The sequence below is a fragment of the Hyla sarda genome, chromosome 7 (assembly GCF_029499605.1).
Source record: "Hyla sarda isolate aHylSar1 chromosome 7, aHylSar1.hap1, whole genome shotgun sequence".
Lineage (NCBI taxonomy): Eukaryota > Metazoa > Chordata > Amphibia > Anura > Hylidae > Hyla > Hyla sarda.
In genome coordinates, this window is record NC_079195.1 from 183,914,503 (window position 1) to 183,941,663 (window position 27,161).

Here is a 27,161-nt window from a genome sequence, read left to right on the forward strand (position 1 = left end):
TGTTCCAGAGTTTGCAATGAAATGACTGTATGTTAAATTATTTCTGCATCATTTCCACAGAAGGGTGGTCACCATCAGACCCCTCGCGGTACTAACTTCAGCTTGTAAAAGTCACCATCCTATACATTAACTACAAGGAAAGTACTTACATATGACTGATTTTACAGATGGTGGGGGCTTAGGTCCTTGGGGCCTAAGCCTAGTAGGGTGCAGTTAAAACAGGAGGAATACGACACAGACAGGCGGCATACCTGGGACAATAAATGTTAGATGTACAAAAATGCTAATACCGTATATACTCGAGTATAAGCCGAGTTTTTCAGCACGATTTTTCGTGCTGAAAACACCCCCCTCGGCTTATACTCGAGTGAACTCCCCCACCCGCAGTGGTCTTCAACCTGCGGACTTCCAGAGGTTTCAAAACTACAACTCCCAGCAAGCCAGGGCAGCCATCGGCTGTCCGGGCTTGCTGGGAGTTGTAGTTTTGAAACCTCCGGAGGTCCGCAGGTTGAAGACCACTGCGGCCTTCAACATCATCCAGCCCCCTCTCACCCCCTTTAGTTCTGAGTACTCACCTCCGCTCGGCGCTGGTCCGGTCCTGCAGGGCTGTCCGGTAAGGAGGTGGTCCGGTGAGGAGGTGGTCCGGGCTGCTATCTTCACCGGGGAGGCCTCTTCTAAGCGCTTCGGGCCCGGCCTCAGAATAGTCACGTTGCCTTGACAACGACGCAGATGCGTCGTTGTCTAGGCAACGGCTCTATTCCGGGCCGGAAGCGCGGAGAAGAGGCGCCCCCGGTGAAGATAGCAGCCCGGACCACCTCCTCACCGGACCACCTCCTTACCGGACAGCCCTGCAGGACCGGACCAGCGCCGAGCGGAGGTGAGTACTCAGAACTAAAGGGGGTGAGAGGGGGCTGGATGATGTTGAAGGCCGCAGTAGTCTTCAACCTGCGGACCTCCGGAGGTTTCAAAACTACAACTCCCAGCAAGCCCGGACAGCCGATGGCTGCCCGGGCTTGCTGGGAGTTGTAGTTTTGAAACCTCTGGAGGTCCGCATGTTGAAGGCCGCAGTGGTCTTCAACCTGCGGACCTCCGGAGGTTTCAAAACTACAACTCCCAGCAAGCCCGGACAGCCGATGGCTGCCCGGGCTTGCTGGGAGTTGTAGTTTTGAAACCTCTGGAGGTCCGCAGGTTGAAGACCACTGAGGGCGAATGATGAGAAGAGGATATTGAAGGGGGGTGGGGATGATGAAGGGGGGGGGTGTGGGATGATTACAAGGGGATGATGAAGGGGGGATGTGTGGGATGATAAGGGGATGTGTGGGATGATGACAAGGGGATGATGAAGGGGGGATGTGTGGGATGATAAGGGGATGTGTGGGATGATGACAAGGGGATGATGAAGGGGGGATGTGTGGGATGATGACAAGGGGATGATGAAGGGGGGATGTGTGGGATAAGGGGATGTGTGGGATGATGACAAGGGGATGATGAAGGGGGGATGTGTGGGATGATGACAAGGGGATGATGAAGGGGGGATGTGTGGGATGATAAGGGGATGTGTGGGATGATGACAAGGGGATGATGAAGGGGGGATGTGTGGGATGATAAGGGGATGTGTGGGATGATGACAAGGGGATGATGAAGGGGGGATGTGTGGGATGATGACAAGGGGATGATGAGGATGTTAATGACGGGTCTGGATGATGACAGGGGGGGATGAGGTATTTCCCACCCTAGGCTTATACTCGAGTCAATAACTTTTCCTGGGATTTTGGGTTGAAATTAGGGGTCTCGGCTTATACTCGGGTCGGCTTATACTCGAGTATATACGGTAAATATTGCATAAATACATAGATATGTAACTGCTAGGTCCTAAGGTTGAAAAGGAAACCAAAATAATAGTAATAGGATATATGGCTAATATACCTAAAGTGCAAGTGAAAAAACAATCAGGCACTAACATCAGCTATATAACAACAGCAAATGAACAGTTACCTACCACAGTGTGTGTAGAAAGGATACTGCAAGTCCCAGGATGCCACCAACCCTACAGGTGTTTCGGTCAGCTGACCTTCCTCCGGGGGTGTAATCTGTTTATTTGCACAAACTTTGTAGTTTAAAATGAAAAATTCTACCACCTACTTTTTGTTACTAATGTGTATTTCACATTGAATGTAAAGTTTTATTTTTTTCAATTCTTATTTTTTGGGGGTAAATATTAATTTACTATGGAGTTCAATAGTGTTTTTTGGGTCTCAGAAGTGATTTTCTCTTTTATTCTAACACCTTTAACTTAATATTATTAATTTTACTCTTTGACCCCGTTCTTTTACTTTCTTTTTTGTTTATTTAAGGTAAAGTACCAAGCATGTTTATTAAGAAACATAAGTGTAGTTTATAGCTTTTTGGTCCTAAAGGTGCTCATATACCTTAGTTAGCCAAATTTGCCAACTTCAACGAGTGCGAACAACTGTCTAAGGTATATGGCACCTGACCCTATTGTTCTGGCAGAGATAAACCGCTACCAGAGCTGTCTTGTTGCAGTTTACCCCTCCCCATAGGATAAACATAACCATTTGGCTGTGCCAAAGGTTCATGTTTCGACGAACATTTGGCCAACAGTTACTGAAAGTGTGTCGCCGTTTAATACAAGATCTCATAACCACAATGCATTGTCTTCTTGGAAGTTACATGATGATATCTTAAAAGATGTTGATTTTTTATCTTAGTGTTTGTACTAATTTCCATTATTTTGCCAAGCTTGGTACTTTAGTTCTCACTTTGCATCGGCATGTCCCATTTGCAGGGTTTCAGCTGGAGAATTCAAGTAGGTAGAAGGATAAAAATATCAGATTTAGAATCAGTGTCTTTGAAGCTACTTTTATGCAGTTTAGTGGAGCTTTTTTGAGGTGACAGAGTCTCTTTAAATGCTACCAAGTTCTGGTGACTCTCAGACAGATTTTACTCTGATTCATTTTGATGAGCCACGACAATGACGAACACATATGATCCGAAAGAAAGTTGTACCTTTATACATATTTTATGTCTCGATTAAATCAACAACCATAACCCATTCTTACAACAGAGGTAAGGTAATGTGTAACTGGATCTACACTAATAAAAGTTGGCCAACAGGAAACGTCACATATATAAGAGAATCATTAGTATTGTCCAAACGCTGGACTCTGTAGGATCTGTGAGTATCCTTTTATTCGTCTACTTACCATAGTAATAGTAAAATGCTCAGAATTTTCTAATTGTAGGAAAATATCAAGGAAAATTGTATGAACAATTAACCAGCTATAATAGTACTAGGAGATGATGATCATATGAATCTACAAACCTAATGCACAAAACTAGAACAGAATAAGAAAAAGAAACCAGAATCTATTAGAAAGGAAAACTATAATTGGGTTAGTTTCTGGGAGTATTTATTATTTTGCCTAACAAAATAATGGACAGAAAAAAAAAAAAAATTGTGTGGCTCCATATTAGCTAAAAAAAATCTATATGATGTTACATACTTTTGTGTCAAACTTTGCTGAATAAGTGGTTAAAACAATGGAAAATGCAGTTCAATAGCCCCAAGACACTGTCACTCAAGGAGTTTCTGCACAATGGGTACGATCTTATGCTAATAAACGTGTCACATTAGCAGTTATGGGGGGGAGCCTGCATCACAAAACCCTCTGTAGTCTTTTGATAGTGTTCATAATATGAAACATGCAAGGAAATAGCTGTTTCTTCCCCAGTGCCATCTGTGTATGAAAGCTGTGTGTACATGAATATATACATGGCTGTTTTGAAGTTTGGATTAATAAATCAAGATTTTGTTTAGATAATTAAAGGGGTTATTCAGGAATAGATAAACAGAGAAGATTTATTTGGGAAAAAAAAAAAACGCTCCCGGTCTATCTCCAGTTTGGATGTGGTTCTGCAGCTCAGTTCTATTGAAGGAAATGGAGCCAAGTTATAATACCACACACAACCTGGGGACAGACAAAGAGCTGTTTTTGAAATAAATTAACTCTTTTTTCTATTCCTTTAGGATTTAGTAGATCTCTGTAAAAGGGAGTTTAGAAAGTTGTATTACCTTGCCCAGGTAAGCTGAATTCAGATTCACTGTCACCAGGTATATACTGGTAAATTGATGATGCTTATGAATTTACATAAAACTGAAGTTATGTTTGTTATTTCACTGAACATAGCATGTTTATTTTTCGGTACAGCCCCTAACAACCCAAAATGTCTTCACCTTCGAATGAAGCTGGAACCCACAATTATGAACCAGTGCCATGTACCATGATTCCTCCAGAAGAAAATGTGACTGCACAGAATAGTGCTCTACCAGGAAACATCCAACCCATCCCCTGTGGACCTAATGTCTATTCTGTTCCTCCAGGGGTTACCCCTGCTGTGCCGCAAAACAAACTATCTCCAGCGATGCATCAGACATTTGTTCAACAGAAAACACAACATCTCGCAGTGAGTAGCAAAGGTTTTACTTACTGCAGGGGCTCATGGGAGTACCATCTCTCTTGTACCCTGTGTAAATACATAGTTTATAACTTCTAATATAATAGCAAAAGTAACTCACTACTTCAGCCTTGATTGTAGATGCTCTTTAAAGGGGTACTCAACTGCCCCATTTGTTCCGAACGCTGGGTGAGAGCTGCGGGAGTCGTGACGACCTCCACAGCCCGCACCCAGCGTTCGGAACAAAATGTTTAATAGTTGACCCTGAAGAGTACTCATCAACTGGTGGAGCAAACAAAAGAGCTAATAGTGGTCAGAGATGGTTTCAGAACACTAAGGCCAGATTCACACTAGCATAATATAGTCATAGCCTGACCATAGGTCTAATGGTCTCAGTTGAGGTTATTAGACCCAATATTGATCTGGGCCTTACAGCCATAAGGAGTGAGGGGGGGTTCACACATAGTTTTATAAGGCAGATGCTTACAAGAGTGTAAAAATAGGCAGAAACAAGAGTTCTAGACCCTATATGGATAGTCCAAGAGCAGCATGTAAAACGCTAATCAAACAATACAGTGTTCAAAACTGGTATTCAGAATAAAGGGAATGTGTCATAGAAAATTATTGTTTAAATCTGGTTTAATGTTAACCATATTTTTTAAGAATTTTCGGTGATGGTTTTTTCATGATTTTTCAAATTTTATCTATATTTTATAATAATCCTAAAATTTTACAGTTTACATTCTGACCACTCGGTCTAATACTAAGCTGAGACTTCCAGTTTTGCATAGATCACTTCTCAGTAATGCCTTTCTTTTCAAAAGCACAGTGAAAGGTGACACTGTTAAATGGATAACACTGGATCCATCTTCATTCACAGTAGATATCAGCCTCCCTTTCCCTGTAGAATGACATCTGAAAAGGTCACAGAGAATGTCCAGCAGGGTTTCTAAATCACCCGAATGGCACAGATCCTGTCTATTGCTTTCTATGATCCATGGCTCCTGCTGTAAAGCATATTGCTATATGCTGTTAAAAACTTCTCAGGCAAGGTGGCAGCCCCTATAATAATGTACAAAAATAAAAAATAAAAACATTACAATTAGAAAATAGAATTAGTAAAAAAAAATAGAACATTTCAGTATCTGGGTCTTATCAGGAAAAAAAAAATCTATGTGATACATTCCCTTTAGAGGTACATTCACATAGGCAGATCAGAAGAGATTTCCCATTGGGGGTTTTGCCATGGCGGATTTTCTACAGCAGAAAACCTGCATTAGACCCCATTGAAGTCTGCTGTGAAAATCTGTCACAGCTAAAACCACCCCATGTAAATGTACTCTAAGACTGTTGTTCCACACAGCATTATTTGAAAAGCTCTCTCCGGCCACAGCTGGAAGCTTTCTCTGCCGTCGCTTCATGACTTCTGGTGGCAGGCACATCTGCAGCATGAAATACGCTGCGGATGTGCTGCGTGTTACCCCAAACAATCCAGTAAAAGGACAACTGCAGTTTAAAACACTTATCCCCTCACCCCATAAGTGTTTCATCGCCGGAGAGGGGGGGGGGGGAATCGACCACTGTGACCCCCACAATCTCCTAAATGGGGCCATTGCATTAGCGCTCAGTGTGAGCGCTAATGCATGTAGTGTCAATCTGAGAAGTTGACGGTTACTCCCTCTCCACGACCCCTCCCCATACAGTTCTATGGAAGAGCCTTTCCCATAGTTACATGGAGGAGGCGTGTCGGCTACAATGCCATCCTGCGGCCGGCATGCCTCCTGCAGATGTCCTTTAAGTGCGATCATGAGGTACCTCATGTCTACTTAAAATAACTAAAAAGAAATAACTGTAGTAATAACAATAATAATATTTTCTTTTTCTTTACAGATTGTGCTTATTGTGACATCCATTGTTCAATTTTTTCTGGGGGTTGGAGCCCTTTTTACAAGTAGCTATTATATTTTTTTCAGTGGTATCCCTCTCTGGGGAATAGTATGTGTAAGTACTTAATCCAACAATATTCCTTTTTTTGGATTGTAACAAGTAAAAGCAACTTTTAAAAACTTTGTATACATTTTTACTTTTAGTACCTGGTTGCAGGAACACTTACAATTGCAATTCGGAGGTCTCCAGCTATTTGCTTGGTGAGTCTTTTAGTATACATGCACTATATTCATCCATGCAAAGGGCAAAAGTATAGTAGCTGCAGATTACACGGCTGCAACGGGGCCCTTAAAGAGCGAGGGCACACATACTGCATGAATTTGGTGACAGTAGACGTTCTGTGGAGCCCCATAGATTTTGAAGGATATATGAAGCCCTTGCTCTTCTTTTCTAAATTATCAGCCAGTTCCTTGAGAGACATAGTCAGAGTAAGAACAAGACTATTGGGTATTTGAATATTTCTTTTTTTCCCCTCCCAATATAGTTAAGAGGTTCGCTTGGCCTAAACATTCTTGGATCCATAATCAGCTGTATTGGAGCAATGATGGCCTGCCTGGATATTGTATCAGCTGCATCTATTATATGTTATCGTGATGTTTGTCTAAAACCAGCGAATGTAAGTGTCACTGTAATTTGTTTTTCAATTGTATTACGTTTCCATAAAGAATAATGTAATATAGATTTTTATTGTTAAAGTAACCATTTAATGAGCTTGCCATTTCCTACCTAGAAGACTATAGACACATTTGCAGGACTTTTTCTTTGAAAACCTTAGCAACTTTTTAAATGTTCTTCATTAAAGATATCCTACAATTTTGCTGCTATGGAGTCTGCACAACTCCTGTTCAAAGTTGGCTCTCCTGCCATCAGCACACTGATACTGGCTGTATAGGATCGTCTCTCTCCTATCTTTATCTCACTGTTGGAGATAATAGCAGGGAGGTTGTCAAAGTTGTGTAGATCAGAGAATAGAGAAAGTATCCAAGTCTTCAGGGAGGGGAGATCACACAGGATGTACTATAGAGTGTAAATAAGAAGCAAAATGCAAATAGAGAAGACTCAAGGGAAGGGGGTATAAATCAAACAGGCTATATATATCAATGTACAGAGGGAAATGAGAACTCATAACAGATTATGCAATAGGGTGGATAGATAAATGAAATATTCCTCCACATTACTGTCTGCTACAGAATGGAAAATCTATAGACATTACTCTATAGTATAGAGTAATGCAGATTAGTTGTTTACATGTGAATATGGGAAGGCAGCAGAATCCTGGACATACATTTGGCGGATACACTGTGAAAGCTTATAAAATTAATGTAATCATCAGCACTATTCACCCAATCGAGGTCAAATTAAAAGAGTATCTTTTTGGTCTCCATAAGGGCATCCTTTTTTTTTAACTGTTTCTTCTCTGGCTGCTTGATATTCTTTGCCATCCTTCCCAGGAATCATTGTAGCTCTTTTCTGCTGTTCAGCTCACTCTTTAAGAAAAGCCCCCACCCTCTTTCTCTGAGCAGCAGAGAGAAGTTCAGTGTGTGATTGGATAAGGCTGCACACACCTCCTTGCTCTCAGCACTGAAGGGAGAATAAGTCATTATTGTAGGGCAGAAACCATGTGGTCTCTCTCAGGAGGAATGGGGCTACTTACAGAGAAGGATTTGGACAGAGACCGCCTGGATCTCAGTGTGATGTATTTTCCTCATCCCCTGCATGTAATTGACAACTGAAAGAGGAAAGACTGCTCTGTATAGCTAATGAATGATATTTAGACATTAAAATAGGTTTATGAGAGGAAAAGGATGGCCTATAGGTTGAGTTCCCCAGAGTACCTTTTTAAGGCAACTTTTAATAAACTACATGTAAAAATATTTAAATAGACTATAGCTTTAGTTAGTTAATTTTCTTATTGTTCTATTACTATTTTACAATTTTATATATCTAATATAGATTCTAAGAAGTTCTCTGTTGCTATATGAAATGCCATAGTTAAAGTCATTGGGGAAGATTTACCAAAACCTGTGCAGAGGAAAAGCAGACAATCTGATTGCTTCTTTCATTTTTAAAAAGGCCTCTGAAAAATGAAAGAAGTAATATGATTGGTTGCTATGGGCAACTGGTCAACTTTTCCTCTACACAAGGTTTGATAAATCTTCCCCATTGTGAGGGGTTTTTGAACCAACTTTGCGCTTTTTATCTCTGTCGGCAGTCAAGCTGCTACTTGTTTGTCACGATTCGGCTGGCTGGAGGTGGATCCTCTGTGCCAGAGAGGGATTGGCGTGGACCGTGTCAGTGGACCGGTTCTAAGTTGCTACTGGTATTCACCAGAGCCCGCCGTAAAGCGGGATGGTCTTGCAGCAGCGGTAGTGTTACGCCGAGCGCTCCGGGTCCCTGCTCCTCCCCGGAGAGCTCGCGGCGTTCCTCTCTCTGCAGCGCCCCGGTCAGACCCGCTGACCGGGAGCGCTGCACTGACATTGCTGGCGGGGATGCGATTCGCATAGCGGGACGCGCCCGCTCACGAATCGCATCCCAAGTCACTTACCTGTCCCGGCCCCCGGCTGTCATGTCCTGGCGTGCGCGGCTCCGCTCCTTAGGGCGCGCGCGCGCCAGCTCTCTAAGATTTAAAGGGCCAGTGCACCAATGATAGGTGCCTGGCCCAATTAGCCTAATTAGCTTCCACCCGCTCCCTGGCTATATTACCTCACTTCCCCTGCACTTCCTTGCCGGATCTTGTTGCCTTGTGCCAGTGAAAGCGTTTAGTGTTGTCCAAAGCCTGTGTCTCCAGATCTTCTGCTATCCACATTGACTACGAACCTTGCCGCCTGCCCCGACCTTCTGCTACGTCTGACCTTGCCTCTGCCTAGTCCTTCTGTCCCACGCCTTCTCAGCAGTCAGCGAGGTTGAGCCGTTGCCGGTGGATACGACCTGGTTGCTACCGCCGCAGCAAGACCATACCGCTTTGCAGTGGGCTCTGGTGAATACCAGTAGCATCTTAGAACCGGTCCACCGACACGGTCCACGCCAATCCCTCGCTGACACAGAGGATCCACATCCAGCTAGCCGAATTGTGACAGGTAGCAACCAGGTCGTATCCACCGGCAACGGCTCAACCTCTCTGACTGCTGAGATAGGCATGGTACAAGGGATAAGGCAAGAGCAAGGTCGGATGTAGCAGAAGGTCAGGGCAGGCAGCAAGGATCGTAGTCAGGGGCAACGGCAGGAGGTCTGGGACACAGGCTAGGAACACACAAGGAAAGGCTTTCACTGGCACAAAGGCAACAAGATCCGGCAAGGAAGTGCAGGGGAAGAGAGGTAATATAGCCAGGGAGCAGGTGGAAGCTAATTAGGCTGATTGGGCCAGGCACCAATCATTGGTGCACTGGCCCTATAAATCTCAGAGGGCTGGCGTGCGCGCGCCCTAGAGAGCGGAGCCGCGCGCGCCAGAACATGACAGCTGGGGACCGGGACAGGTGAGTGACTTGGGATTCGATTCGCGAGCGGGTGCGTCCCGCTATGCGAATCGCATCCCCGCCGGCAGAGTCAGTGTAGCGCTCCCGGTCAGCGGGTCTGACCGGGGCGCTGCAGAGAGAGGAACGCCGTGAGCGCTCCGGGGAGGAGCAGGGACCCGGAGCGCTCGGCGTAACAGTACCTCCCCCCCTTGGATCTCCCCCTCTTTTTGGGACCTGAAAATTCTTTAATCGAGAAGACATCTGAGGACACGGAGACAGGAGTAGCTTTCTTTAGGCACTTGACTTCAAAGGGTCCAAGATAACGTGGTCCCAGATTAAAACTGGGGACACGGAAGCGGATATACTTGGCGGAGAGCCACACAAAGACATGATTCTTCATCCGGGATGAGGCTTGTATGAGGGACTTTTGAGTCTTTTTCCAGACGGTGGAGAAGCCCCGGGAAACCTCATCAACAGCGGGCAAACCAGAAGGCGTGGGAGTGGGGAGGGAGGGAAGAGGGTGAAGCTTGGCACAGGGCAGAGTGTTAACAGGACGGGGGCTATGAGGAGGAGACACAGCATAGTCCTGATAGGCCTTGGGGAGACCAGGTAAAGGAGGAGACACTGAGGTTTGACTGACGGGACTGGGAGCAGACGTGAGGCATTTTCTGTGGCAAGAAGCACCCCAGCTCTTGATCTCCCCGGTGGTCCAGTCAAGGGTAGGAGAGTGGCGTTAGGGCCATGGCAGACCGAGGAGGGCTTCAGAGGTGCAGTTGGGCAAAACAAAAAGTTCAATTTTTTCGAGATGCAGTTCAATGCTCATGAGCAGGGGTTCTGTGCGGTAACGCACAGTGCAATACAGACGTAAATTTTTATTTCTGCGGCGAGTCCTCTCTTCAGGGGTCAGACGAGACCAATCCACTTGCATAGCCTCCTCAGCGGGAGGCACAGGGGTAGATTGCAAAGGATACTGTGAGAGAGGTGCTCCGAGCGGTGTGGCCCATGACAGGGCCTTCCCAGACAGGAGACCACGGCAGAGTCTAGAGTCCCTATCAAATTTGTCCGGCAGGGACAAGCGGGGGTTGGGAGCGGCCGCTCGCTGCGGAGGAGGTGCAGGAGCCGGCGGAGGAGATGGTTGTTGCTGTAGCAGCTGCTGTATCTGTGACTGAAATTGCTGTATCGTGGTGGTCAAGTACGACAGCTGGTGATCTCGTTGGGCGACCAGTAGGGATAGCTGGGCGACCAGCGTGGATATGTCAGCGGGATCCATGGCCGGATCTATGGCCGGATGTCACGATTCGGCTGGCTGGAGGTGGATCCTCTGTGCCAGAGAGGGATTGGCGTGGACCATGTCGGTGGACCGGTTCTAAGTTGCTACTGGTATTCACTAAAGCCCGCCGCAAAGCGGGATGGTCTTGCAGCGGCGGTAGCAACCAGGTCGTATCCACCGGCAACGGCTCAACCTCTCTGACTGATGAGATAGGCATGGTACAAGGGATAAGGCAAGAGCAAGGTCGGACGTAGCAGAAGGTCAGGGCAGGCAGCAAGGATCGTAGTCAGGGGCAACGGCAGGAGGTCTGGAACACAGGCTAGGAACACACAAGGAAAGGCTTTCACTGGCACAAGGGCAACAAGATCCGGCAAGGAAGTGCAGGGGAAGAGAGGTAATAAAGCCAGGGAGCAGGTGGAAGCTAATTAGGCTAATTAGGCTGAGTCAGTGCAGCGCTCCCGGTCAGCGGGTCTGACCGGGGCGCTGCAGAGAGAGGAACGCCGCGAGCGCTCCGGGGAGGAGAAGGGACCCGGAGCGCTCGGCGTAACATTGTTGAGTTCATTTTTGTGTTTTTACAAAAAAAAAAATCGCACAGAAAAGCTGAAACCCGACTGATGTCTTTTTCAAGACTTCCCCATTTTTTCTAAAATAGACACATTTGGGGAGATTTATCAAAATCTGTGCAAAAGGAAATGTGACCATTTGCCCATAGCAACCAATCAAATTGCTTCTTTTATTTTTCAGAGGGCTTTTAAAAAATTTAAAAAAGGCAACTGCTCCATGTTTCCTCTTGACAAAGGTCTTAATAATTCTCCCCCTGTCAGGATCCGGGTTGGCGGAGGGTGAGGACACTGGAAGTGGATCCTCTATACCAGAGAGGTGATGGCGTGGGCCGTATCAGGGGAACGGAGTCTAAGGGGTTACTGGTATTCACCAGCAAAGCGGGATGGACTTGCTGTGGCGGGTAACCCCCAGGTCGTTCCTCCCAGTAGCCACTCAACCTCTCTGGCGGCTGAGATGGCGCGGTACAAAAGGACAAGGCAAGGCAAGGTCAGATGTAGCAGAAAGGTTAGGGCAGGCGACAAGGTTTGTAGTCAAGGGCAACAGCAGAGATTCTGGAAACACAGGCAAGGACACACTTGAACGCTTTCACTAGGCAACAAGATCCAGCAGGGACAGGAAGGGGAAGTGATGTTTTATAGGGAAAATAGTGATTGGACTAGATTGGGCCAGGCACCAATTAGTGGTGCACTGGCCCTTTAAATTTCAGAGAGCCGGCGCGCGCGTCCTAGAGAGCGGGGCCGCGTGCGCCGGGCTGGGACAGAGGAAGGACGGAGCAGGTGAGAAGAGACATGGGATGCGATCCGTGAGCGGGCATGTCCCGTCCCGCAGATCGCATCCCCTCCGGTGACAGGGTAGCAGCGCTCTCGGTCAGCAGCGCCGACCGGAGCGCTGCAAGCAGACAAACGCCGCTACCGCTTCGGGAAAGAAGCGGGACCCGAAGCGCTCGGCGTTACAGTACCCCCCTTGGGTCTCCCCTTCTTTTTGGAACCCAGAAATTTATGAATGAGTTCCTTGTCAAGGATATTGACCTCGGGTTCCCAAGACCTCTCTTCGGGGCCACAATTCTCCCAATCAACGAGAAAAAATCTTTTACATCGGACAACCCTGGAGGCGAGGATCTCTTTCACAGAGAAGATATCAGAGGATCCAGAGACAGGAGCAGGAAGAGTGACTTTGGGAGAATAGCAGTTAAGAACAACAGGTTTGAGTAGAGAGACATGGAAAGAGTTAGGAATACGGAGAGAGGAGGGCAGATGAAGTTGGTAAGAGACAGGGTTGATTTGTTTTTTGACTTTGAAAGGCCCTAAAAATCGGAGGCCCAACTTGTAACTGGGTACACGGAATCGAATATACTTAACAGAAAGCCATACCTTGTCACCAGGGGAAAATACCGGAGGAACCCTTCTCTTTTTATCAGCATGCGCCTTCATTCGAGATGAGGCCAGTAGAAGCAACTTTTGAGTCTCACGCCAAATGGAAGAAAAATCTTGCGTCAATTCATCAACGGCAGGAACCCCAGAGGAAGTGGGGATGGGGAGGGGGGGGGGGGGAAGCGGGTGACGGGCGTACACCACAAAAAATGGGGATTTGGAAGAAGACTCAGAGTTTTTAAAATTGTATGAAAATTCAGCCCAGGGCAAGAGGTCCACCCAATCGTCTTGGAGAGAGGAGACAAAATGTCGCAGGTAGTCACCAAGTATCTAATTTACTCTTTCCACTTGACCGTTGGATTGAGGGTGGTAAGCAGAAGAAAAATTTAGTTTGATTTTTAATTGACTGCAGAGTGCCCTCCAAAATTTCGAAACAAACTGGACGCCTCTGTCTGAGATGATGTGCGTGGGAAGCCCGTGGAAGCGAAAAATATGAAGAAAAAATTGTTTCGCCAATTGGGGCACAGAAGGAAGACCCGGCAGAGGAACAAAATGAGCCATTTTAGAAAAACGATCAACGACCACCCAGATGACTGTATTATTGCAGGATGGTGGCAGATCGGTGATGAAGTCCATGACAATATGGGACCATGGCTGTTCAGGTACAGGTAAAGGAAGGAGGAGACCTGCCGGCTTCTGGCGAGGAGTCTTGTCACGGGCACAGGTAGTACAAGCCCGAACAAAATCAGTCACATCCTTCTGCAAGGAGGGCCACCAATAGTATCTGGAAATCAACTGCTCCGACTTCTTGACACCAGCATGTCCGGCCAAAAGAGAAGAATGACCCCATTTAAGAATCTTGAGGCGAAGGCGTGGAGGTACAAAAGTCTTCCCCGGAGGAACTTGCACAAGAGTGGTAGGAGCAGAGGAGATGAGACACTCAGGAGGTGTAATGTGCTGTGGAGGGGCTTCAGATTTGGAAACATCGGTGGAACGTGAATCCTGCCCCGCGGTGGAGAAGTACCAGGAAGCAAGTCAATAGGGCAGTCAAAGGGTCTGTGTGGTGGTAAGACCTCTGCTTTCTTTTTACAAAAAACATCGGAAAAGTCCTGGTAGGCCTTAGGCAGGCCTGGCAGAGAAGAAGCGACGGTTACTTGACTGATGGGTAAGGTCTTAAAGCATCGCTGGTGACTGGTAGGACCCCAACTTCTAATGTCCCCAGAAGACCAGTCGAGAGTAGGAGAGTGGAGTTGGAGCCAAGGCAAGCCTAGTAGAACTTCAGAAGTACAGTTGGGAAGCACAAAAAATTCAATCTCCTCATGATGGAGGACACCTACGTTCATGTGCAAGAGCACTGTGCGATAGCACACGGTACAGTCCAGATTCTGTCCGCTCACAGAAGAAATGAAGAGAGGCTTGTCGAGACGGGTCACAGGGATGTTGAATCTGTTGACTAATTCTGAGGCAAGAGTCCGGAACTGCATGGCGTAATCGCCCACTGTAGAGTTTCCTTGAACAAGATTCAACAAGGCCTTCTCGGCTGAAGAAACCCGGGCTGGTTCCTCAAAGACAGAGCGTATTTCTGAGAAGAAGGTCTGGACTGAAGCGGTGGCAGGATCGTTGCGGTCCCAAAGCGGAGTGGCCCAAGACAACGCCTTTCCAGAGAATAAGCTGACCACGAATGCCACCTTAGACCGTTCCGTGGGAAATTGGTCAGCCAACAGCTCCAAGTGCAGAGAACATTGGGTCAGGAAGCCACGGCACAACTTAGAGTCCCCATCAAACTTATCTGGAAGAGAAAGACGGACTCTGGTGCTGGAAGCGGCAGCTTGCAGTTGAGGAACTGGCGGAGAAGATGGCTGTAGAGGCAGAAGTTGCTGAACCATTGCAGTCAGTTGTGACAACTGATGTCCTTGTTGGACTACCTGTTGAGACTGTTGGGCCACAACGGAGGTAAGGTCTCCAAGGCTAGGTAGCGGCACCTCAGCGGAATCCATGGCCGGATCTACTGTCAGGATCCGGGTTGGCGGAGGGTGAGGACACTGGAAGTGGATCCTCAGTACCAGAGAGGTGATGGCGTGGGCCGTACCAGGGGAACGGAGTCTAAGGGGTTACTGGTATTCACCAGAGCCCGCCGCAAAGCGGGATGGACTTGCTGCAGCAGGTAACCCCCAGGTCGTTCCTCCCAGTAGCGACTCAACCTCTCTCAAGGACAAGGCAAGGCAAGGTCAGACGTAGCAGAAAGGTCAGGGCAGGCGGCAAGGTTCGTAGTCAGGGGCAACAGCAGAGATTCTGGAAACACAGGCAAGGACACACTGGAACGCTTTCACTAGGCACTAGGCAACAAGATCCGGCAGGGACAGGAAGGGGAAGTGATGTTTTATAGGGAAAACAGTGATTCGACTAGATTGGGCCAGGCACCAATTAGTGGTGCACTGGCCCTTTAAATTTCAGAGAGCCGGCGCGCGCGCACCCTAGAGAGCGGAGCCGGCCGCGCCGGGCTGGGACAGAGGAAGGATGGAGCAGGTGAGAAGAGACATGGGATGCGATCCGTGAGCGGGCACGTCCCGTCCCGCGAATCGCATCCCCTCCGGTGACAGGGTAGCAGCGCTCTTGGTCAGCAGCGTCGACCGGAGTGCTGCATGCAGAGTAACTCCGCGAGTGCTCTGGGGAAGCAGCGGGACCCGGAGCGCTCGGCGTTACACCCCCATTATATAGCAGTGCGACAATGACATTCATGTTGTACTTGTCCCCTTTAGAGATGAGCAAACTTTTGAAAAATTTGATTCGGCCGATTCGCAGACTTTTCCCAAAAAACTTCTTTCGTTCTGAATTTATTTGCAGTGAATTGCTATTAAAAATTGCTATTTCTGGCCTACAGAGAGCCTCAATTGGGGTGTAGAACACTTTGCCTTGTCCTAACACGCATAGGGAGTGTGCTGTGTTAGTGAAATAATACTTTGCATGCAGCTACATGCAGATTACAGGCATCACTATTAGAATCACTGCGGCAGAGCATCTGGATGTGGCAGAACGGAGACCATATGGCATCAACATTTAAGAGAATAAAGATGTTTTACATGTAATTTTTATTCAATTTAATTAGAATTTCTTACAAATTTTGAGTACCCATTCTGGTGAGCATCGAGCTGGCGGTCTGCCTCAAGGCGAGCTTCCACCTGTTCCAGCCCCTGCCACTCAGCGCATGCGCCTACCCCCCCCCCCCCCCACACACACACACACACTGTCTTACACTTTGTGGAACTGCAAATGTTTCATTTAATCAGTTATAGTTCATTGTTATCGCTCCAACCTGTTTCATTAGATTCTTATGGTAATTCCAGAGGTAATATATGACGACAACTAGAGAGAATTTTTTTTTTTTTTTATTTGATTGGTCCGATTTGATTCGCTCATCTCTATTGAGAACCCATTAAGGGCAAGTCTGGTGCCAGCAGCCACGTTAATTCCAGCTCCAATAGTGTATAATTGCTGCAGTGTAAACTATGGAAAAGCTCCTAGTTGCATCTTCAAATCGAGCTGGTGGTCCGCCGCAAGGCCAGTTACTGCCTGTCCCAGCCCCTCCTTCTCAGCGCACCCCTATACTCTGAGTGTCCACTTGAAAAGGGAGGGACTGCAGTACCAGCAACTTGGACAGGAGCACATTCAGCCTCTGTGCCGTTGGATAAGTGGGTGCATAAAGCTAGAACTGGCTGCAGTATCTTAAAATTTAGCTTCCATGAAGAATGGGGCTTGGTGAGAGCGGAGATGGAAAAGGTGCAGAACACTGGGGCATGGTCTGACAGTGTCACTATACTTATGGAGGTGGAGGAGACTGTTGGGAGAAGGTGATGCGGAAAGAAGATATAATCTATCCTGCTGTAAGATTGTCTGGGGTGAGAGTAGAATGTGAAGTCCCTCCCCTGGGGGTTTAAGGCACGCCATACATCACTTAATTGCATGTCATGTAATCTCAATTTCGCCTGTGAGATGATGGAGGATCCAGACGAAGTGTCACAAGAAGGGAAGAGGGGCACGTTTATATCTCCGCAGAGAATAATGGCCCCCGTGGCAAAGGCTGTCAGGGTGTCTAGGGTACGGAGGAGGAATGGTATTTGTGAGTGAATCGGGGAATATAATGAAGCCAGGGTGAAGGGTTGGCCTGCTATTGTACAATTTATAAAGACGTATCTCCCATCTGGGTCCAACAAAGTTTCGGATAGCTGAATGGGCAACGATCTGTGGAGGGTTATGGAGACCCCTTTCGTCCTGACTTCGGGGTTCGTGCTGTGAAACCATAGTGAGTAGTATCTGGAGTTAATGGAAGGCAGATGGTTGGTTTTAAAATGCGTTTCCTGTAGGGCAATGACATGTACTTTCTGTTTGTGTAGGAAGTAGAGGGTTTGTGCTCTCTTCTCAGGTGTGTTGAAACCTTTGATATTGAGGGAGGGTATTTTAATTTCAACTGCCATGGTGGGAATATGAGGTGTTGGGCCACTTACCCACGTGCCCAGGAGACATCCCATCATCCGCCCCGAGAAAGGCATAAGAGCAGGAACAAGACAGATAAGCAGACGCACAGACACGAAAGCACGGGTACTATAAAGGGTGGCCATAAGGGCCCAATGTAAGGCCAGGACCAGCCTGACCGTCAACCTAGTGGGGGAAACATAGAAGGCACACAGGCCAAAGGCCATAGACCACATACTACAGGTCATTAGCACAACAAAGCTGGGGGCCGGGGCCATATAGCTTTGAGTGGAGCCACACCCAGTGAAAGGCAAAGGGCGGGCATATGGTATGAGGGGCTGTTGAGGTCAGGCGGGCATAAGGCCCTACAGCATCTAATGGATGGGAGGCAGGTAAAGGCAATAAAGCATATAAACTAGAAACCAGCATATTAAACACACAGAATGGCATGTTAAACAAAAAAACATGAAAAGTCCCGGAGGGAGGTCCAGTAGCACACGGCTCACAGGAGGGACCACCCAGGTCAACCAAATCAAGGAGGGCCGGAGAGTAGGAGCGAGATAGTCAAGTCTTCCTCTTAGGGCGTTGGGGAAGAGGGGCTGAAGAAGGGTTCTCAGTGGTCTGTTGAAGTTTCGGGGTGGATGAGGGCGTCGCCTGATCTCTTCTTGCAGCTTGGGGTCCAGGTACAGGGGGAGGGGGAGTACCCACAGAGAACATGCTGATCTATTCTGGGAGTGGGACAGGAGGAAGTTTGAAAGTCTGCAGGAAATGGTGAAGATCCGCAGGGTGTCTCAAGGTGGCCAAAGTGGTGCCATATTTGGCTGTCAGGGAAAACGGATAGCCCCATCTGTAGATGATCTTGGCATTCTGGAGGACCTGCAGCAGGGGTTTAAGTGTCGCTCTCAGACGTAATGTGCGAAGAGAAAGATCTGGGTAAAGCTGTACTTGAGTACCATTAACGTTGAGGTATTTAATGTTCCTGGCTCTCCGCATGATTTCTTCCTTTTGTGTGTAGTGATGCACTCTGCATATAACGTCTCTAGGTTTCCTCGGATCGGGGTTCCTAGCTTTCAGCGCACGGTGAGCCCTGTCCAGTTCAATAATCTTGTCAGGAGGCTTCTGGAGGATTTAATTGAATATCTTCTGTAAAGTCGGCGGTATATCTTGTGGATTCACAGATTCCGGCAGGCCTTTAACTCTAATGTTGTTCCTGTGGTTTCTGTTGTCGATATCATCCAAATGTTCTACGGTGGCGGCATGGTGCAGTGACAGAGATTACGTTGATTCTTGGAATTATTGCATCTGTGAAGTGATGGACGATTTAAAGTCTTCCAGGTCGCCAACTCTAGCTTGAAGGCGGGAGACCTCTGTCTTTACTGGTTTAAAGGGGTATTCCAGGAAAAAACTTTTTTATATATATCAACTGGCTCCAGAAAGTTAAACAGATTTGTAAATTATTTCTATAAAAAAAATCTTAATCCTTTCAGTACTTATGAGCTTCTGAAGTTATGGTTGTTCTTTTTTGTCTAAATCCTGTCTGATGACACCTGTCTCGGGAAACGCCCAGTTTAGAAGAGGTTTGCTATGGGGATTTGCTTCTAAACTGGGCGTTTCCCGAGACAGGTGTCATCAGAGAGCACTTAGACAGAAAAGAACAACCTTAACTTCAGAAGCTCATAAGTACTGAAAGGATTAAGATTTTTTATGGAAGTAATTTACAAATCTGTTTAACTTTCTGGAGCCAGTTGATATATTTAAAAAATTTTTTTCCTGGAATACCCCTTTAAGGTCTCGTTGCCACGCAGATCTCAAGTCCGTCGCCAAGGAGAATATGTCAGCTTTCTTCGGCAGTAAGGCCAGGAGGGCTTGAAGTTCAGGGTGTCCCTTGAGCGCATCAACCGCCGCCTCTGGAGTGGGTAAGGCAGGACCCATGGTGCGCTGGGCACACAGGAGTGGCGTCTCCCCAGTTGAGGATGAGTTTCGTAGTTTGGAAGATTTAAGAGAGCACCGCAATTCACTCTGGGAATCATCAGAAGAAGAGCATGTGGAACCCTGCGGTCTGCTGGCCGACAACTTGGAGGGTGTCTTGAACAATTTTTTCTTCGCCGGGGGACTGGCATCCCAGTAGTCAGGTGTTTCAGTGTCGTCGGAGGAATCGCTAGGGTCTTTGTCTGAGCTAGCATCAGCTACCTCCATTTCTGTAGCCCAGTCTAGAACATTAAGTGGCAGTGGGCCAGGCACCTGAGGAGGAGCAGTAAATACAGCATGGGTTAATTGCAGTTCACCTCCACCTGGAGGAATATGATGGCTCACAGACCCTAGTTTGCATTCTGTGATGAGCTTTGAGGGAGGCAGGAGAGGGACTTCTTCGCTTCCCTGCACAGGGGGGCAGATGGGAGAGGACCCAGGTACAAGGGGAGAACCTCCTAATAAGGCAGATGGAGGTTGTGGCAGGGAAGATGGAGGCCGCACTGGGGAGCCATGTAGAGGGGGGAAGTCCTCCAGGGACCTGGGAGAATGAAGGGTGTGCGCTGGAGAGGGATCAGACCCTGATACTGCCAAAGGGCTGGTAGAGACCACCGCTGCAGACAGTGGAGAGCGCCGAGGCTGCAGTGAGGAAAGCTGGGTTGCAGCAGGAGCAGAGCTCTGCAGGAGGGAGCCACCCGCCGCCATGTCTGAAGTGGCTGCAGCCGGGGGAGAGCGGAGTCCCGGTACCTTCTCGCGGGTCCCGTGTGGCAGAGGGAGCCGCGTCCAGATGTCGTCCTCTCACCGAGTCTCCTGGCTGTACTGGAGTGGGCGCCGGGTCCATCAGGTAAGGCGCTGCTTGCGCTGTGCGGAGAGTTCCTCTGGAAGATGCACGCGCCACCATAACTTCGCCAGGCATGGCGGCTTCTCTGGATCCCTCGCTAGTTAGCGCGTCCATCTCAGGCTGTAGTGGCCGGGAAAATGCCTGAATCGTGCGGGGAGTAACGGCAGGGACTTGGGGCTTCTGTAGGTTTCTTATCAGCCCCTAATTAGTCGGCCCAGGCAGGGACAGTTACATGACACGTCCGTCGTCCAGCATGCCAAGCCACGCAGATAAGACATTCTTATATGTGAACAAAATGTTAGATTTTATTTCCATCATTGACACTTACAAAATAACAGAAAACAAACAAAAAATGCATCAGCTAAATTTTGTTCACCCTGCAGAATTTATAGCATGCACTGCCCCCTTTGCAAAGCTGAGACCTGCCAGTGTCATGGATTGTTCTTAATCATCATCTCAGAAGACCAGGTGATGTCAATCTCAAAGGCTCATCTGACCTTGCCCCAACAGTCAGCACCATGGGTTCTTCTAAGCAGTTGTCTAGAAATCTGAAACTGAAAATAGTTGACGCTCACAAAGCTGGAGAAGGCTATAAGAAGATAGCAAAACGTTTTCAGATGTCAATATCCTCTGTTCGGAATGTAATTAAGAAATGGCAGTCATCAGGAACAGTGGAAGTTAAAGCAAGATCTGGAAGACCAAGAAAAATATCAGACAGAACAGCTCGCAGGATTGTGAGAAAAACAATTTGCACAATCCCTCCAGAAAGATCTGGCAGACACTAGAGTTGTGGTACACTGTTCCACTATAAAGAGATGCTTGTACAAATATAGTCTTCATGGAAGAGTCATCAGAAGAAAACCTCTTCTACGTCCTCACCACAAAAATCAGCGTTTTGACTTTGCAAATGAGCATATAGACAAGCCTGATGCATTTTGGAAACAAGTTCTGTGGACCGATGAGGTTAAAATTGAACTTTTTGGCCGGAATGAGCAAAGGTACGTTTGGAGAAGAAGGGGAACAGAATTTAATGAAAAAAACCTTTGTCCAACTGTTAAGCATGGGGGTGGATCAATCATGCTTTGGGGTTGTATTGCAGCCAGTGGCACAGGGAACATCTCACGAGTAGAAGGAAAAATGGATTCAATAACATTTCAGCAAATTTTGTATGCTAACTTGATGCCATCTGTGAAAAAGCTGAAGTTAAAGAGAGGATGGCTTCTACAAGTGGATAATGATCCTAAACACACCTCGAAATCCACGGTGGATTACATCAAGAGGCATAAACTGAAGGTTTTGCCATGGCCTTCACAATCTCCTGACCTCGCCATAATTGAAAATCTAAAAAGAGGTGAACTTGCACTCACCAACCACGTAGTTCACTTTTTCACGGGAACCTCCGTGCGGCAGGGAGACTTAAGGTGAGAGCGCTCAGAGGCTAACAGACGTTTTCGCACACAGCTGTCTACGTCTCCCTGCGGCACGGAGGTCCCATTAAAAAGTGAACAAAGTGGTTGGTGAGTGCAAGTTCACCTCTTTTTACATATTGGATTGCATTTCTATTTCTTCAATACTTAGCACCCCCCCCCCCAGTTCAGTTATGATTGTCAGCTTTGGTCCCTGAACACGAAAAAGGTGCACTATTTTTGGACTGTGCTTTCTGTCCTTTATTACATTTTGGATAATTGAAAATCTATAGACCTTAAAAGAGCAGTGCGTGACAGACAGCCCAGAAATCTCAAAGAACTGGAAGACTTTTGTAAGGAAGAATGGCAAAGATACCTCAAACAAGAATTGAAAGACTTTTGGCTGGCTACAAAAAGCGTTTACAAGCTGTGATACTTGCCAAAGGGGGCAGTACAGAATATTAACTCTGCAGGGTGCCCAAACTTTTGCAAATGCCATTTTTTGTTTTCTGTTATTTTGAAAGTGTAAATGATGGAAATAAAATCTAACTTTTGTTGACATATTATAAGAATGTCTAATCTGTAATTTGATGACTTCTGGAGATTTTTCCATCTTTCCTTGACTTCTTTATGCATATTAATACAAATTTTTACCTGAGGTGCCCAAACTTTTGATCCCCACTGTAATATACTGACATTGACGACCATTGAGCCTCAGTCTTGAAAAGATTACATCCATTTTTTTAAATTTAAATTTTTGATTTATATTACATTTCCAAATTTAATTCCCAAAGTAAATGCATTTACTCTGAACTAATACTGTGTGACTGAAAAACACAAATCTAACAAGGAGTCACATGGCGGCACAATGACAGAGCCTAGAGGTGGCAGCATCCTGACGAGACCATAGGGCCTCAGAATAGAAAAGATAAAATATATTTTGTAAAATTTAAATTGTAGATTTTAGATAGATGAAAATTTTAAAAGTTTAATCTAAGGGTGCCAACAACATAAGGAGACCATATGGTGGCACAATGACACAGCCTGGAGGTGGCAGCAGCATGAGGAGACCATAATCTGGCAGAATGACACAGCCTGGAATTGGTGGCAGGAAAAGGAGACCATATAGTGGCAGAACGAACCAGCCTGGAGGTGGCAATAGCATGACAAGAGTATAGGGCCTCACAATTGAAAGGATTAACCCCTTAATGATGCCGGATGTAAATGTACGTCCTGGTGAGCTGGTACTTAACGCACCAGGACGTACATTTATGTCCTATGCATAACCGCGAGCATCGGAGCGATGCTTGGGTCATACGCGGCAGGTCTCGGCTGCTAATAGCAGCCAGGGACCCGCCGGTAATGGCGGACATCCGCGATCGCGCGGATGTCCGCCATTAACCCCTCAGATGCCGTGATCAACACAGATCACAGCATCTGCAGCATCGCGGTCACTAAAATGGATGATCAGATCGCCCACAGCGCTGCCACGGCAATCCGATCATCCAGAATGGAGGATACCGTACGGTGAACATCATGAACTTAAAAAAAAAAAAAGTCCAAAATAGCTGCTTTTTTATAACACTTTATTCCCCAAAAAATTTATAAAAAATGTATTAAAAATTTTATATAAGCAAATATGGTATCAATAAAACGTACAGATCAAGGCGCAAAAAACGAGCCCTCATACCACTGCTTATACGGAAAAATGAAAAAGTTATAGGTCTTCAAAATAGGGGGATTTTAAACGTACTAATTTGGTTAAAAAGTTTGCGATTTGTTTTAAGCGCAACAGTAATAGAAAAGTATATTATAATGGGTATCATTTTAATCAAATTGACCCAAAGAATAAAGAACATATGTAATTTTTACCGTAAATTGTACGGCGTGAAAAGGAAACCCTCCAAAATTTGCTAAATTGCAGTTTTCTTTTTAATTTCCCCACACAAATAATGTTTTTTTGGTTGTGCCATACATTTTACTGTAAAGTGAGTGATGGAATTACAACGGACAACTGGTCGGGCAAAAAAACAAGCCCTCATACTAGTCTGTGGATGAAAATATAAAAGAGTTATGATTTTTTGAATGCGAGGAGGAAAAAACGAAAACGTAAAAATAAAATTGTCCTTAAGGCCCAAATGGTCTGAGTCCTTAAGGGGTTAAAGATATTTTGGAAAATTTCAATTGAAGATTTAATAAATTATGATTAAGTTTCATTTAATGTGCCAGCAGCATGAGGACCTCATGGCCACAGTGTGTCTGGGTCCTCTGTCTCGTCTTCCTTATCACCCTGTAGCTCCACAGCCTGCTCCGGCTCCTCTTCTCCTTTCAGATGACTATAAAAACCACCCATTTCGTAAAAAAAACCTTGCCTGTGCTCCACTGTCCCCCTTCACCTCCACCTCCAGTTCAGCCCCCACAGGGCTCATGTGGCCTTGAGATGTAGGCGCCACGTCTCCAGTGCCCTGACCAGCCATCATTTCCAACATATGTTGTAGGATATGAAGCAGTGGAATGATGTCGTTCATTCTGTAATCCTGGCGACTGACTAATAATGTGGCTACGTAATGTGTATACGTAGATGTACGTATGTGGTATGCACTTATGAGGGCAGTAGAATGCGCTCCACTACACTTAACTGTATTTGTCTACAACACCAGCAGGTGTGTACTTTTGGCTGTCCTTTCACAGTATGTAGGCCCTTCAGACCTTAACAGGAACAAATTTGGGCTTGATTTTCTCAATCTCTCTCCCTTTCCTATCAGTGCTTCTATGCTGGATTCGACTTGAGGTGAAACGTTGCTGTAAAAAAAGCTTTTGTGTGCAACATAGGCGTGCGCAGCCTATTGCATTAGGGTGTGCACCCTAAAGCACAAACTCACTCCGCGCATGCGTGTGTGTGTGTTTATGTATGTATGTATGTATATATATATATATATATATATATATATATATATATACACACCCATACATATACACACACACACTCTTGCTTGCATAGTGTAGGAGGATTGTATCCAGGGCCGGCTTTAGGCTTAACATGGCCATGGGCAAAATCAGAAGTGGGGTCCCAAAAGTCGTAATAGTGCACTAAGCAGATTAGCACTATTAGTCACTTCAAATACTATAAAAATTATCTAAAAAGCAAAAATAAAATAAAATGGTACCGATAAAAACTACAAATCACAGCGCTAAAAATGACCCTCACATCCCCATATACAGAAAAATAAAAGTGCTATAGGGATCAAAATAGTACAATTTTATATTTTTGTATAGTTCCCCCATATTAGGTTGGCAGTATAGTTCCACCACATTAGGTTGGCAGTATAAATCTCCCACATTAGGATGGAAATATATTTCCCCCACATTAGGTTGGCAGTATAGTTCCCCCACATTAGGTGCAGTATAGTTCCCCCACATTAGGTTAGTAGTACAGTTCCCCCACATTAGGTTGGCAGTATAGTTCCCCCACATTAGGTGCAGTATAGTTCCCCCACATTAGATTAGTAGTACAGTTCCCCCACATTAGGTTGGCAGTATAGTTCCCCCACATTAGGTTGGCAGTATAGTTCCCCCACATTAGGTTAGTAGTACAGTTCCTCCACATTAGGTGCAGTACAGTTCCCCCACATGTGCAATATAGTTCCCCCACATTAGGTGCAGTACAGTTCCCCCACATTAGGTGCAGTATAGTCCCCCACATTAGGTGCAGTACAGTTCCCCCACATTAGGTGCAATATAGTTCCCCCACATTAGGTGCAATATAGTTCACCCACAATAGTTGCAATATAGTTCCCCCACATTAGGTGCAGTACAGTTCCCCCACATTAGGTGCAGTACAGTTCCCCCACATTAGGTGCAATATAGTTCCCCCACATTAGGTGCAGTACAGTTCCCCCACATTAGGTGCAACATAGTTCCCCCACATTAGGTGCAGTATAGTTCTCCACATTAGGTGCAGTATAGTTATAATTGTAGGGAGGAGGACAAGTCTAGAATTTACCATGAGGCTTACGGGGCTAATTCTACCCCTGATCTTATATTTGCCAAGGGGTTCAATGGGCGGAGCCAAAGGGTTGTCAAAATTAGGTTTTGCCTAGAGTGTCAAAAATCCATGCACCAGCCCTGACTAGACCTCCCACTTGTGTGTATGTTTGCTGGTGTTTATAGGGAGGCATTTGATGTTGATTTGAAAAAAAAAATAGTAAGTTTAATGGTAAAACTCATGTTTTTCTTTACTTGGCAAACAGAAGAACACTTTTACTATAAGATGGGGGCTGTGTGTGAGTGTGGGGGGGTGCTGTGTGTGTGTGGAGGGGGTGCTGTGTGTGTGTGTGGAGGGGGTGCTGTGTGTGAGTGTAGGGGGGGGTGCTGTGTGTGTGTGTGTGTGTGTGGAGGGGGTGCTGTGTGTGAGTGTGGGGGGGGGGGTGCTGTGTGTGAGTGTGGGGGGGGGGTGCTGTGTGTGTGTGTTTGAGGGGTGCTGTGTGTTTGAGGGGTGCTATGGGTGCTGTGTGGGGGATTGCGTACATAATACATACATAATATAAAATACATACATAATACATAAAAAAAATAAAAAAATGTTTATTTCAGCTACCGGGTCGGTGCTGTAGTCGTTTTTAGTATTTTTGCTGGTAGAAGAGCATGGACTGCAGAGAACAGGCCGTGTCCCATGTATCAGAACAAAGGAAAAAAGAAAGTTGACTCTTTCAAGGTGCTTGTAGTATTAAAACATCAAACCTTTAATCTGTATGCATTAAAAATAGAAAAAGGTGACATCAATCATTAAAGAGAAGTGAAACGCCAACACGTTTTGAGCAAAATGTAGCTCTTAATCATGGCTATATGTAGCCCAAAACGCACTGGAGTTTCACTTCTCTTTTATGATGTCACCTTTTTCTATTTTTAATGTATACAGATTAAAGGTTTGATGGTTTAATACTACAAGCACCGTTATCCTTGGAAGAGCTGGAGGAAACTTTATTTTTTCTTTTGTTCTGATTCATAATACATATATACATACGTCATACATACATACACACATCATACATGCATAACCTACACACATATATATATATATTATATATATATACACACACATACATACATAATGCATAAATACATACTATATGCATACAAACATCATACATATATAATACATGCATACATCATACATAGATAATGCATACATCATACATACATAGGCACACCATACATAATACATACACAAATCCTTTATATATACATAGACATCATACATAAATACATCATACATACATAACATACAGTACATACATAACATATATATGGTATGTATGTACTGTATGTTCTGTATGTATGATGTGTGTATGTATGATGTATTTATGTATGATGTGTGTGTATATATAATGGATTTGT

At 45.9% G+C, this 27,161-nt stretch overlaps 1 protein-coding gene across 1 annotated transcript in view; it reads left to right on the plus strand.

Annotated features, from left to right (window-relative positions):
- Positions 1–3,009: 3,009 nt before the first annotated feature.
- The window catches only part of LOC130282096 (membrane-spanning 4-domains subfamily A member 8-like), a 28,921-nt gene continuing 4,769 nt past the window's right edge, over positions 3,010–27,161 (plus strand). The window contains exons 1-6 of the mRNA XM_056529984.1: positions 3,010–3,196; positions 4,049–4,102; positions 4,230–4,485; positions 6,367–6,477; positions 6,567–6,623; positions 6,908–7,039. Of these exons, the coding sequence (XP_056385959.1) occupies positions 4,246–4,485; positions 6,367–6,477; positions 6,567–6,623; positions 6,908–7,039 (540 nt within the window). The 5' untranslated portion in view covers positions 3,010–3,196; positions 4,049–4,102; positions 4,230–4,245. The remainder of the gene's footprint in view (positions 3,197–4,048; positions 4,103–4,229; positions 4,486–6,366; positions 6,478–6,566; positions 6,624–6,907; positions 7,040–27,161) is intronic.